The sequence below is a fragment of the Scomber scombrus genome, chromosome 20, assembly GCF_963691925.1.
Source record: "Scomber scombrus chromosome 20, fScoSco1.1, whole genome shotgun sequence".
In the NCBI taxonomy this organism is placed as follows: domain Eukaryota; kingdom Metazoa; phylum Chordata; class Actinopteri; order Scombriformes; family Scombridae; genus Scomber; species Scomber scombrus.
The window spans coordinates 877,501-890,353 of NC_084989.1; the positions used below are offsets into that span (position 1 = coordinate 877,501).

The 12,853-nt window shown below is 39.1% G+C and overlaps 1 protein-coding gene across 1 annotated transcript in view; it reads right to left on the reverse strand.

Moving 5' to 3' along the window:
- LOC134002597 (glycogen debranching enzyme-like) overlaps nucleotides 1–9,871 on the reverse strand; it is a 40,767-nt gene extending 30,896 nt beyond the window's left edge. The window contains exons 1-5 of the mRNA XM_062441946.1: nucleotides 9,634–9,871; nucleotides 8,587–8,797; nucleotides 4,530–4,699; nucleotides 3,497–3,700; nucleotides 655–836 (exon numbers count right to left, since the gene is read on the reverse strand). Coding sequence (XP_062297930.1) covers nucleotides 655–836; nucleotides 3,497–3,700; nucleotides 4,530–4,699; nucleotides 8,587–8,797; nucleotides 9,634–9,871 — 1,005 coding nt within the window. The remainder of the gene's footprint in view (nucleotides 1–654; nucleotides 837–3,496; nucleotides 3,701–4,529; nucleotides 4,700–8,586; nucleotides 8,798–9,633) is intronic.
- Between the last annotated feature and the right edge of the window lie 2,982 nt (nucleotides 9,872–12,853).

Genomic DNA, 12,853 nt, shown 5'->3' on the forward strand with positions numbered 1-12,853 from the left:
CATGGAAAACATGATGAGAAATATGTTTACGTTTAAAAAGATGAAAGTATAATTATATATATTATATATACTGTACATCAAGCTAATACATAAAAAGGCATATATTGTTTATTTCTGCATGACTTGGTGCTGGTCAATAGAATATGATTTGATTTGGGTTCATTTAGCTATATAAAGAATGCAAGCTGACAAAGACACAGCCCTGACACACATCATCTTATCATGCTTATCATGTTTATCATGTTTTTATGGATGATGTGTTAATAAAAAGAGCAAATGCATCCCATTGAAGTTGTTCAGGTCACCTGACCAGTGGATTTAGATATCAGGTTCTTCACCTGATACATGATAAAGTTTCATCATCATCCGCTTTGCTGGGCAGGAAGTGTATATATTTGCCTGAGCTCGTAATCTAAGCACAGTGTCATATGGTGGAATGATGAAAGCTATGACTCACTGCACAGTCTGTGTGAAACTGCAGAGCAGTCAGATGAGCTAATAGATATTTAAGCTGCAGCGTTGCATGCCATTTTCTCATGGGTTTAACACTACAAGCAAACACTTTCAGATTACACTGTACACTGTGCAGATTTACTATTGAATAAGTTATGTCAACAAAAACAAGAGTGCACTAATAAGAATATGCAGACTCACATGTATATGCTGCTCGTGTTGGATGAGTGCTGGTAATCCTTGTTCAGCATATTTCCCCTCAGCCACTTCACAGCTCAGGTGCCACAGGGCTCTGTCTAGGAGCCACGCTGGTTTCAGATAAGGAGAGTTGACCAGGTTGTAACCACACTCAGGATGGAGATGAATCCACTCACTGTCAGCCGCTGAGAGTAGAGGAGTGTTGAGGAGACATTATCAGTGTTTCGTATGTTGAAATCATTCTTTCAGTCATTTTTTCTGTTAGTCTGTTAATTCATCTGTTGTGAGGTTATATAAGAAATGTAATATAAATGTTTAATGTGTAGTGGTACTGTTTACAGGATTATGGTCTGTTAAAAAGAGTCAACCCTACTTTGTGTGTGATTTTTTCAGAAGTTGTTCTGCCGTTGATGTTGTGGGTAGATCACTAAGGGCCTGTACCACAACATAAGATCAGTGACTGTTCTGTTCCATTCAATGCTCAGTAACAAAGATCATTTATACCACAGAACTACCTCGCTGCACTGCTTACCTGTGGTGTTTAGAACTGACTTTAAAATGTGACTGCTTGTTTTTAAATCCCTGAGTGTCTTCTCACCTCTTACACCTCCGGCTCATACTGTCAGATCTGCAGACCAGCTGTTGCTGTCAGTCCTTAGAGTAAAGCTTGAGACAAAGGGTAGGGGGACATTTTCTGTCAGGGCTCTACAACTTTTTAAAATCCTTTTTAAACCTTTTTAAAAACTTTTATAAAAACGTTTTTTTTAAGGATAGCATTGCCTTTAAGAGTTTTTCTTTTTGTTTTATGCTTTTATTTGTTTATTTATTCTTAAGATTTTAAGATCGTATTAATTGTCTTTAATCTATGTTCTATTTTTTGATTGTGTTAAAACTATTATAATATCTAAATGCACTGTGTATTTTCTGTTTTCATGTCTGTGAAGCACTTTGTAATTAAAAAAAAAAAGGTGCTATATAAATAAAGTTTACTACTCTTATTTTAAAATATAAATAAAAGGTAAATGGACTGTACTTATACAGCACTTTTGTAGTCTTTTTGACCACTCAAATTGCTTTTACAATACATGTCACATTCATACACACATGACAGGAGCTACCACGCAGGGTGCAAACCTGCTCATCAGATGGAGGCGAACATTCACACACATTCACACACTGTTGGCACAGCCATCAGGAGAAATTCAGGGTTAAGTATCTTGCCCAAGGACACATCGACATGCACACTGGTGGAGCCGGGAATTGAACAGCCAATCTTCTGACAAGTGGACAAAGGCTCTATCTCCTGAGCCACAGCCACCGACACATTTAAATGCAGTACATATGCCAAAAAACATAACCTTCTAAAGTTGACAATTGACTTCAGGAGAGGCTTCCAGACACTATCAATAACACAAAAGTCACAGCTGTGGATTCATTTAAGTTCATTGGCATGGCCATCTCCAAAAACATTAAAAAGACGTCAACATAAGCTGCTTAACCAAGAAGACTCAACATGGGGTATTCTTCCTGAGGCAGCTGAAGAAGGTTGACATGCCACAGACAGTGTTCATCCAGTTTTACACTGCCATCATCGAGTCTGTCTTCAAATCATCAATCACTGTTTGATACAGTGCAGCACACAAACAGGACATTCAGAGGCTGCAGCACATCATTCACTCAGCTGAGAAGATCATTGGCTGCAAACTCCCTCCACTGATCATCTGCACCTCTCCAAACAGCATGCAATAAAATAATCTCTGACCCCTGACCTTCTGATTTTCTATCTGAAGTCTAGCTGTAATGTCCTGATAAAGTGTGCCCTTTTGCCATTAGCAGTCTGTCTACATGTATGACCTTCAGCATGAATAGAGACTAAATGTCAAAGAGGAAACTGAGAAGGTGATGCAACAGCCACAGCTGCCTGAAGGAAAGGCCAACAGCTGTGGTTTATTTTAACCATGGCACTGTCACTATCCTTGTTAAAAATAAGACAAGATACATTTTCAGTCATCCCCCTGTACTGAGTCATTGCAGCAGTACATATAAATAGCACACAGCAAAGAGGATAGTAGTAACATAATATCACAGTGTATCCCACACAAAGGTTAACAGTGCAATTCTTAATCCCATGACCCAACTAAGGTAGCAGATTAAAGACACATAAACATCCTTCATGTGACCGCTGACAGATCACTATGATCAGTGATCATTAAACTGAGACAGCAAAGTGCTTTGTGTGAAATGTCTTATGAGAAAGTTGGATCAACAATTAATGATCAACAATAATTGTTTTCTTTCTAAGTTTGACCTGAAATCACACACTTTGTCACACCCTCCACCTCTGCCTCCTCCTTCATCTAGCCTACAGCTTCTCCCTCAGTCTCCACCTCCTTGTGTGTCTGTGCTTGTCTCATAATAGGGGTGGAGACTGGTGTGTGGGAGTAAGGCAATCAGCCATTAATTAGCTATTTATGGCTATTAGCCATTCATCATATCTGGTTCAGCCTCCACATTGTCACCACATTGTAGACTCTGTTCATAGTCAGTCATGCTTCCAGCCTTGTTTCTCTTTGCCTGTAGAAAAAACCGTAACACATTGAGTCCTCCCTCCTCATCTGTCTCTCTTGGCTCCCCATTTTCTGGCTCTTATTCCATCTGGCTCCCTCAGCATTCCCCTGCTTGGCCCAACTTCATGCTCAAACCTCTGCCCCAGTCTGTCTTTGGTGGTTGTCATACACAACAAACCTTTTTAGTGAGTTGTGCACACTGTGCAGCTCTCAGACAAGCACAAATTATCATAGCAATATGAATACTTCCAGAGTACCATAAAGAGCAATGGCTGTACCTGTTTTGTTATAGATTACATCAGTGATGCAGAGCATGTTCCAGTCTCTCCTCACCGTCTCCACCATTTTACCAACGTCTTCCCATGCATAATGCTTTCCATCGAGTGAGAAGTCAGGGTTCAGCTCCAATTGATCAGCTATGGAGTAACAGGAGCCAGACACACCAAGGTTCTGCAGCGGGGTGAAGTGGATCATGTTGTAGCCTAGACAGAACAGGGCAAAGAGTGGTGTGAAACATCAGATAAAAATAATTCATTATTGTTGTTGTGTCTGAAATGGTGAATGTAGACACCAACCAGAGCTCATATATGACAGACTGGGTAACATGTTTTCAACATTGTTGATATTAATACTCATTAACTTTTGTTTTGACCTGTTTTTAGTGATGCATACTGTAGCATCATGCATACAAACTGCAGTTTTGCACTTCCTGCACTGATTAGCACTTTTTTTTAATAGAATATTTTGTATAATTAGACCCTGCATGCATTTCAAGAGTCTTCACCACATGATTCCTCTTTACTGCAGATAGGAAGGGATTCATTTAATGCTGTATTAATGTTTCTTCTTTGTTTGTTTAGTTTAGCTGACCTCTTAGGGGGAGTGCACACAAGCTGTAAACAACACATATGATATCAGTACATAATCAGTATATGTCAACTTAAAAAGGTTAAGATGTAATGACCATGATTGGATGGCAAATCATTTCTATTTACACATCCAGCAGACACAGAGCACTCAGTGTTTGTGTGCGCCTGCCGCCTGATGAATCTAATAATGAATTCAGTATTCACTTCTTTTAGCTCTGGTTTGGTCTCCACTAACTCCTGAGAAAATATATCTTTTTAGCAGCTAAATACTACTAATAACAACTTTCTAACTGAAAATAACTGCATGCTGCTGCTGCCAGAAAGTATGGCACACAACAATGGCACTGATGAATTCACATGATTCATCACTTCCCTTTCACACATATTAAACAATAAAATAGAAATGTTTCATCTTTGGTGACTTCATCAGTTTTTTACTAACCAGTCTCCTTTGCGACTCTGACCCTGTCGAGCCATTTGTCCAGAGGGCCGAGGCCCTTGGCCAAGTATGTTTGGCTGCTGATGCAGTCCAGTGGGAGGATGTCATTGTTGGCGCCCACCCTCAGAACTGGATCAACTACAATGTAACCACCACTCACTCTCTCTTCATCCCTGTAAAAGTGAAAAAATAATAGGAATCAAACACATATCGCTAAGTGCACAACACCAGATACATACATGTATTAAATAGAATTTATTTGTAGCTCCAGTTCAATGCTCGGTGTCAATCTGCCAGGCACTAGTACATTTTTATGCTCACAGTTTAATTTCCAAGCTCCATGCTTACCAACAGGTGAGACCCAGCTGACTGAGTGCGTCGATGCAGATCATTTGGCACAGTGCACATTTGAAGCTGTTACATAGATAAAGTTTATACACTGAAATAATGATGTGTATAGCAGACATTCTCTTACACTAGCTGAAACTTAAGCTACTGGTGTTGGACAAAACTAAAACATTCACAGTTTTGCTACGGGGGCAAAAATGTACATTTTGTACTGAGATGTGTACACATGATATACATCAACATGATGTATAATTAGTAGAAGAGTGCTCTACCACCACAAAGTGGACACAGGAAGTGATATTTAACTCCTTCATGAAAATGCACATGCATGTTGGGTGACCTCCACCACATTTAATACGCAGCAACATAATGTACATTAAGTGTGTGATTTCTAGCACCACATATTGGACACAGGAAGTGATTGTTATCTCCTGCATGCAAAATTCAATATTTAAGAAAATGTACTGTATATCTGTCTGTTGACCTCTGTTAAATGTGTTGCTCCACTATAACAGCACTTCGACTGTGGTGAGCCCTAATGTGTACGAGTTATTGTAATTAGTTATTAAAGCTACTCAAAAACTAAACGTTGTACAAGCTTCAGAAATAACTGCAAATTATTTAGTTTTATAGTAATAGTGATTTTTAAATAATTAGGTGCGGTTGTGGCCAGGAGGCTCCATAGCATCTCCAAACATAGGGCAATTATGGCAGAGTTGGTTTGATGTTCATGAAAAACAGTGAAATTATTGCTTTCATCATTTTCATCGTTTTGAGTTGATATCATTATTGGGCTTGGGCTATGACACATCAACACTATACTGCCCCCTAATAACTTGTGGTAATTCAAATGCATTTTTTGAGGTGCTACAGGTGCTTAAAAACTGAAACTGAAATGTTGCACATGCATCAGCAAAATGGCTTAAGGGTGTCCCCTACAAAGTTTCAAAATCAAACAACACCTTTAAATTTGATGTAGATGAATGAAAAACAAAGTGTAAGTACAGACTTGCCCTTGACATGATGTGCTGGTCAATGTGCATGTTTTCTCATTAAACAGGAATTTGAAGTTTGTCCTCTCTGCCCCAAACTTCACATACTTGATTGGAATCCATGTGTGATGTAGCCTCAGCAGACTCGTATTGAATCAGTAAAACAATTTATTCAGTCCAGTGTAACAACAAAAAAGGTGTCTCAGAAAAAACTAAAGGACTACAAGCAATCACATTTAACTGGTTTAACTCAGGATAAAGCAAACTAAGGCATGATCACATACACACAGCTACAATGTCAGCCTCTAATTTCTGCTCCCCTAAACCTTAATTTTCCCTCTTCAATAGGCCCTCCAAACTACTAGACAGAACCATATTCATGCAGGGGTGTCCTTTCCCTTTTACCAACTGGCATTTAACAATGCTCATCACTGTTTACAACACACACATCATCCACAACATTATCTTTAACACAAACCAAAATATGTACAAATCATATTGATACTAACCCAAACATGTACTGTAAGTGAAATAAATACTCCATACTTGGTCTAACCCACTGATATCACTGATGATCTCACCCAGTGTATAAATACAGGAAGTAGTTGAATGCCTCTTCCTGTTGTCTAAAGAACACATGGTTGATATGGTAAGTAGCACACAAAGATAATTAATGTTTGGAATACAGAGCTAAACCAATAAACATCTAAGCTAAGACTTGTCTGTGTTTTCATTTAACAAAAAATGTTGCTGGTACGTCAACTGAAACCAAACATAATGCAAACCACAAACAAACCTGGGATAGTGTGTGTCTGCAAGTTAATGACCACTGATTGACTTATGGCTGAACAAACAATTAACAAGCAAGACTTTTATGGGGAAAATGGGGACAAATAACATGTTCTCACCCACTTTATCACACCAGAGGTCTGTACTACGTGGCTGGATTTTCTCTTATGGAGGTAACTTCAGGGTTAACTCTGGGTTTTCCGTCCTACGACGCTGGTTCACTTCTTACCGGGGTAAATCACCATGGTAACTTATCCAGAACATAACCTGCTCCGGAGCAGGTTATGTTCTGGATAAGAGATCAACGAGTATAAAAGCACCACCTCCTGACCAATCAGTTCTCTTGGAAAATGGCCCATTCATAGAAGATCCTGTCCACATTGGTGCAGGATCGTGAGAGGTTAAATCTGAAAGGTAGGCTACAGATTTACAAGAGACATTAAGTTAGTGTAATATTCAACATTCATTTGACATTCAAAATACAAACCTATTATGTGCTTCAACCATTTGAGTGAATGATGTCAAACCAACTGTATAACATACAGAATAATATCACCCATGTGCCTCAAGGATTATTTTTCAAATATACCTTTTCGTCAATTTTTTAACAATTAAAATAAATAAATAACCTTACCACCACTCCAGTTTCAGAACTTGTTTCAGGAAACCTGACAGAAAGTCTCAATAAGAACATCTTGAGAGTAATCGCTGTAAAAGTGCAGAAAAACAGAATTTTATAATTTCATATTTTTTAATTCACCAAAATATATATTTAATAAATAATCCTTGAGGCACATGGATGATATTAGTCTGTATGTTATACAGTTGGTTTGTATTTTGAATGTCAAATGAATGTTGAATATTAAACTAACTTCATGTCGCTATGAAAGGAAGGACACTGAGGAAGCTCTGCCTGAAACGTCTGTGATGTAATAAAGTGAAATTGAATGATCAGAGTGCTGTCCATTTATATTGTCCAATGAATTAATATTGTCTCACGAATTTACGCATTAACAGAGTCGGCAATGTTCTGCCAGCATTCCTTCCTGTTGCTGCAGCAACAGTGTTGCTTTTGGCCTGATGATGTGTTTGAATCGTTCATATTTATGAAGAATAATTGTCTGCTCCTCCATGGTAAAGTAGGCTGCTCTGCAGGGTTTCTCCATGTTTGTGATTGGTCAGACGCTGCAAACACCTTTAACCCTTTATGAGAACGCGCACTGATCAAGAGGAAAACCCTGGGTTGAATTACTGAGTTGATAACCAGCTTCGTAGTACCGCTTATCAGGATTGTGTGAATGTCTGGGTAAATCAACCCAGGTAACGGAGAGATATCCAGAGTATGTTAATCCAGCTTCGTAGTACAGGCCTCAGGCCTGAACACATCTACATGTCAATAACACCACCTACTGACAACAGGAAGTCATCGTTATATGGTAAATCATCTGGTTTATATGAAATATACAGCATGACATATAATTAGTGGCATTAACTGTATTAAGCCAGAAGAAAATAACATTTGGAAATGTTGGTGTGATGGTGGCACCAGACAAAAGGTCAGGAAATAATCAAATTAAAGAAAATCTACTTGCAACAACAAACAGCACATACATGTACCACATTTTATGGGAATCAAGCCAGAGTTAGAATGGTATAAAGGAGCAGTGAAGTGTTGCATGGGTGGACTAGCCAACCAACATGGACATCCTTGTGACTTATTGGTCTTAAGGGAAAGTCTTAAAGGAATTATCCCTCTCTAGACACTCAATAAAGAGGAGCAACCTGGCAGAAACTCATGCAAACACAAGGAGAAAATGCATTTCCCACACAGAGAAGACGGCCAGTTCAGCAACAGTGCTAACAGTCATCTGTTAGGTTAGGTTTGAATATTCACATGACACACATGCAGCAGTGGCGACAAAGCAACCTACCCACAAGAAAAGTAGTATTGATAAGATCCAGCCACTGTTAAATCCAGTCTGCAGTACTTATCACAGTCATCCTCCTGGCCGTTTGGGTAGACCCAGTCCAAAGTGTGAAACTTCACAGGATCAAACTTGTGGTCTTTGACAGGGAAGTTGGTGTACACCTGAACTTCCTTACCCTGGAGGGTCGGACCCAGACGGAACTGCAGCTCAAAGCCTGAAGACAGCAGTAGAAATTTGTACTACTAGCATACACAAATCTTCAGTTACAAAACTCAATGCTTTTAATTATCAACATGGAATTAGAATGAAAGTACAGACAGAAAGACAGTGTTTTTGTTTACCATGTTCTTATATTACTAGCATAACATTTTATGTTGTGTGTAGGGAGCAAAGTAGTCCCAGTTCCAGCTCCTGACAACATGACTTAAATGATCTGAATGCCAAGCATATCATGTACTCAACTTACTGTTTCATTGTTTCCCTTATCTATACACTATTCAGAATATTTATTGTATTCATGTTGGGGCATACAGATCATTTACAAAGTATAGTAGTTCTTTGTTGTAGTTTATGGTCACATACTGTTTACAACAGAGCTCCTTTCTGAATCTTCTATTTTGGGAGAGGAGTGTGGTCTTGTGCACCACGTCTTAAAAAGTGATGACTTGGGTATTGGATGTATAATCATTACCAATAGATATAATAGATAGAGCAGTTCCAAAGTTCTACATTTGATGTTGCAGTCACTTATAATTTGGGACATGGTGCATCCTGTAGTATGTACTGAATTGCACTTGAAACTGCAAATTCTCTAGTAGCAGGAGACTGCACAGTATATAACCAAATGGGCATAGAACCTGGCCTTCCTTTGAAACAGGCCAGAAACATGCTTTCTATTTTCTTTTATAATATTTAGATGCCTCCCTGACCTAGGACCGTTTTTTTTATTGGATCAGTTGGATCATACTACTCCCTGTGAGTTGAGTTGATGATTGATGTCATGACATTTAATTAGCTTCAACAGTTGCACCAGGCGTGTGTACTTGATACAAGGGAACAGAGCAGTGTAGCAGAGAAGCATCTTCACAAGGGAGCATCTCTGCTCCGAATGCACAAATGCAGTCCCATGAGCATCATCCACTAATCGGCAGATTGGCAGTTTGATTCCTGGCCCCTCCAGTCCATATGCTGATGTGTCCTTGCGCAAGATACACAACCCCAAAGTGCTCCCAATGGCTGTGCTAACAGTGAATGAATTCCTCCTGATGAGCAAGTTGACATCCTGCATGATAGCCCCTGCTTTCAGTGTATTAATGTGTGTGAATGGGTGAATGTGACATGTAATGTAAAAGTGCTTTGAATGGTCAGAAAGACTAGAAAAGCACTATACAGTCCATTTATCATTTACTTAATCCGGGGTTATATGCCATAGTTATATTGTGTTATCAATGTTGTCGCAGTGGTTGCAACTTGTCAAAACAAACATCCCACAAACATACCCTGCTTTATCATCTATTATACTATTGTTCTATTGTTTACTCTAAGTGGGATCATCATTTATAAAATTAACATCATGATGTATTGAAGAAGACTTGACACTAGCAGTTGAGACTATAAACTCATTAGGAAAGTGTTTACTGAGATACTTATTTAGCACCTTTTAGTTTTCCAACCACTCAGAGTACTTTTAAAACTACAAGCCACATTCACCCATAAACACACACATACTGATAGCAGCAAGCTACAATGCAGGGTGCTGGCGTAGCCATCAGGGGCAAATTGGGATTAGGTATCAGTTCAGTATCTTGCCCAAAGACTCTTACTCAGGAGGTAGAGCGGTCATCCACCAATTGGAAGATTGGCTGTTCGATTCCCGCAAGACACTTAACACCAAATTGCTCCCGTTGCTGTGCCAACGGTGTATGAATGATTAGTTTCCCTCTGATGAGCAGGTTGGCACATTGTGTGAATGAGACATAGTGTAAAAGCTTTGAGTGGTCATAACGACTAGAAAAGCGCTATATAAGTACAGTCCATTTACCTTTAACGAGTCTAAAGGTGATCCAGTCACAAGTGGACACTGCCAAATACATACTCTGATCCCATGACTCAAACCACTTGCTGTGGTGATCTGGGACATATCTGACCACATATCTGTCAAAGTATAAATACTAATGTGTCCTGATCCCCTCCGGGGGAGGACATAACAGTAAAATGTCATCAATGCAGGATGTGGCGGTTACTTTGATCCATGTGTGAAAACCGGTGAAAAAATGTAGAGCAGAGATGTTTGTGGTTGGAGTATTCTGAATGTATTCTGTTGGAATAGTCCCTACATGTATATTAGTTATTGGAACATTTACATTATCTCTTAGCTCTTTAGCCCAAGCTAACAACAAATATGGTGCTTGTCTGACTGATGTATTAACTGTGAGCAGGGCCGTTTGGCCTTCCTGCGGAATTGACGTAGGCATGAAATCTGGACACAATCAGCGAAGAAACATAAATACACAGGTGTGAATAGCAATGTGTCTTGGCTGTCCACTTGTGATTGGATCATCAATTGAACCACTGATACCCCGAGTAATGGACAACCCAGTCTACCTCCTGATCCGCAGCTGCCCAAAGTTAATTAAGTGAGAAGAAGGGTCATTTACTCAGACATTCCCATACAGTTAGACTTTTTTTTGCAACCAGTGGAGTCACCCACTGCTGGCCATTAGAAAGAATACAGGTTTCAGGCACTTCACCTTTTAGACCGGGAGCAATCTGCTTTCTCAAGACTCGTTTGTTTATCAAGTTGACTTGATAAATGTCGTAGAGAACATAGGGAAATGTATATTTTGATATTTAGAGGCTGATTCTTTTTTTTTTTTTTACCACTTAAATAAATGAAAAAATGTTATACATCATAGCAAAAGACTATTTAAACCAATTTTCAGATTTATGAAATCTATATTTCACTCATGAAAATAGAAAAATGATAAATTTAACTGATAGTTCTCAATCCATACCACATCAGACCAGATCTAGATTAAATCTGCATTTGTGCATGTGCAACAGAAATGCTCCCTTTTCCCCGCTTGCTGATACTGTTCTGTTCGCTCTCATCACGTGCATGCCTGGTTTTTATATTTGTGGGTTCTGACACTAACCAAATGATGTGTTCAGTGAATACTGCGAGTGTGAATGTATACACAAACAGTTTAAACACAAATAAAGTTTTTTTCAAATCTTGCTACATTATTAGTGTTAGAACAAACAATTACTGCCCAGTTTAGCCTCTATAGTGTTGTGGGCTGATGAGTGGAAGAAAGATAAAATGATCTGCAGACCAGCACACTGTGTGTGTGAACAGGACATTTGCTTCTGAAATAGAAAGCCTTTCTCTCAGTTGGACTCTCTGACTATATAAAGGGTAAATAAGTAACTTTGTGACTGAATTGCATTGAATAGATTAATCTGAAAAACTGTGACCAAGCCCCTCACCATGCTTCAAGACCAAAGTTTTAAAGGTTAAACATGTGAGAGTGAGACATGGAGTGCATTGCATTCCCCCTATCTGCTACAGTAGCCAACCGTTGCATTTATTGTAGGTGACAGTGAAGAGGAGATATTGTGGCGTAATGTGTTCAGTAGTTCAACTCTGTTCGGTGTTATTAACATGCGGTGGTTAAAGTTCAGAGTCCTACCTTGTTCCAAGCGGAACAGAGCTCTCTCCAGTTTCTCCATGCTCAGTCAGCTGCTGTCTAACTTGCTGTCCTGCTTTATTTAGGTTGCCGTCCACACGGAGAGAGAGAGAGTGACAGCATGACATAGCATGGTAACATGAGACAGCTCTGCTCTGCACAGAGCTCCTTAAGGTGGACCAAAACTTCCTAAATTATTGATAAATAATACAATAAAATACATTTATTTTATTAGTAAAACTGCCTTCTCATGAACAAATCCTCACAGCAGTCTGGTACCACAGCTGGGCAACATTTTTAGAATGAATCTAAAGGGCTGGAAAATAAAATGTGTGGTACACTACTGTATGTTTTTTCTGGATATTAAGTGTCAGCTTTATGAGTGGTAATCAGTGTTTATTTAATATTTGCTGTGGTGCAGGTATGGTGCATTATTTGCTTCTCAGATTAACCAACTGACATTAACAGGAGAATGTGTATGCAGTATGTGTGCACATAGGTATGTGTAATGTATGGTATGCATACTAATGTAAGAAAATGCTGTCTGCATGTGCAGATACAAAGGTATGCAGTGTTGGGGA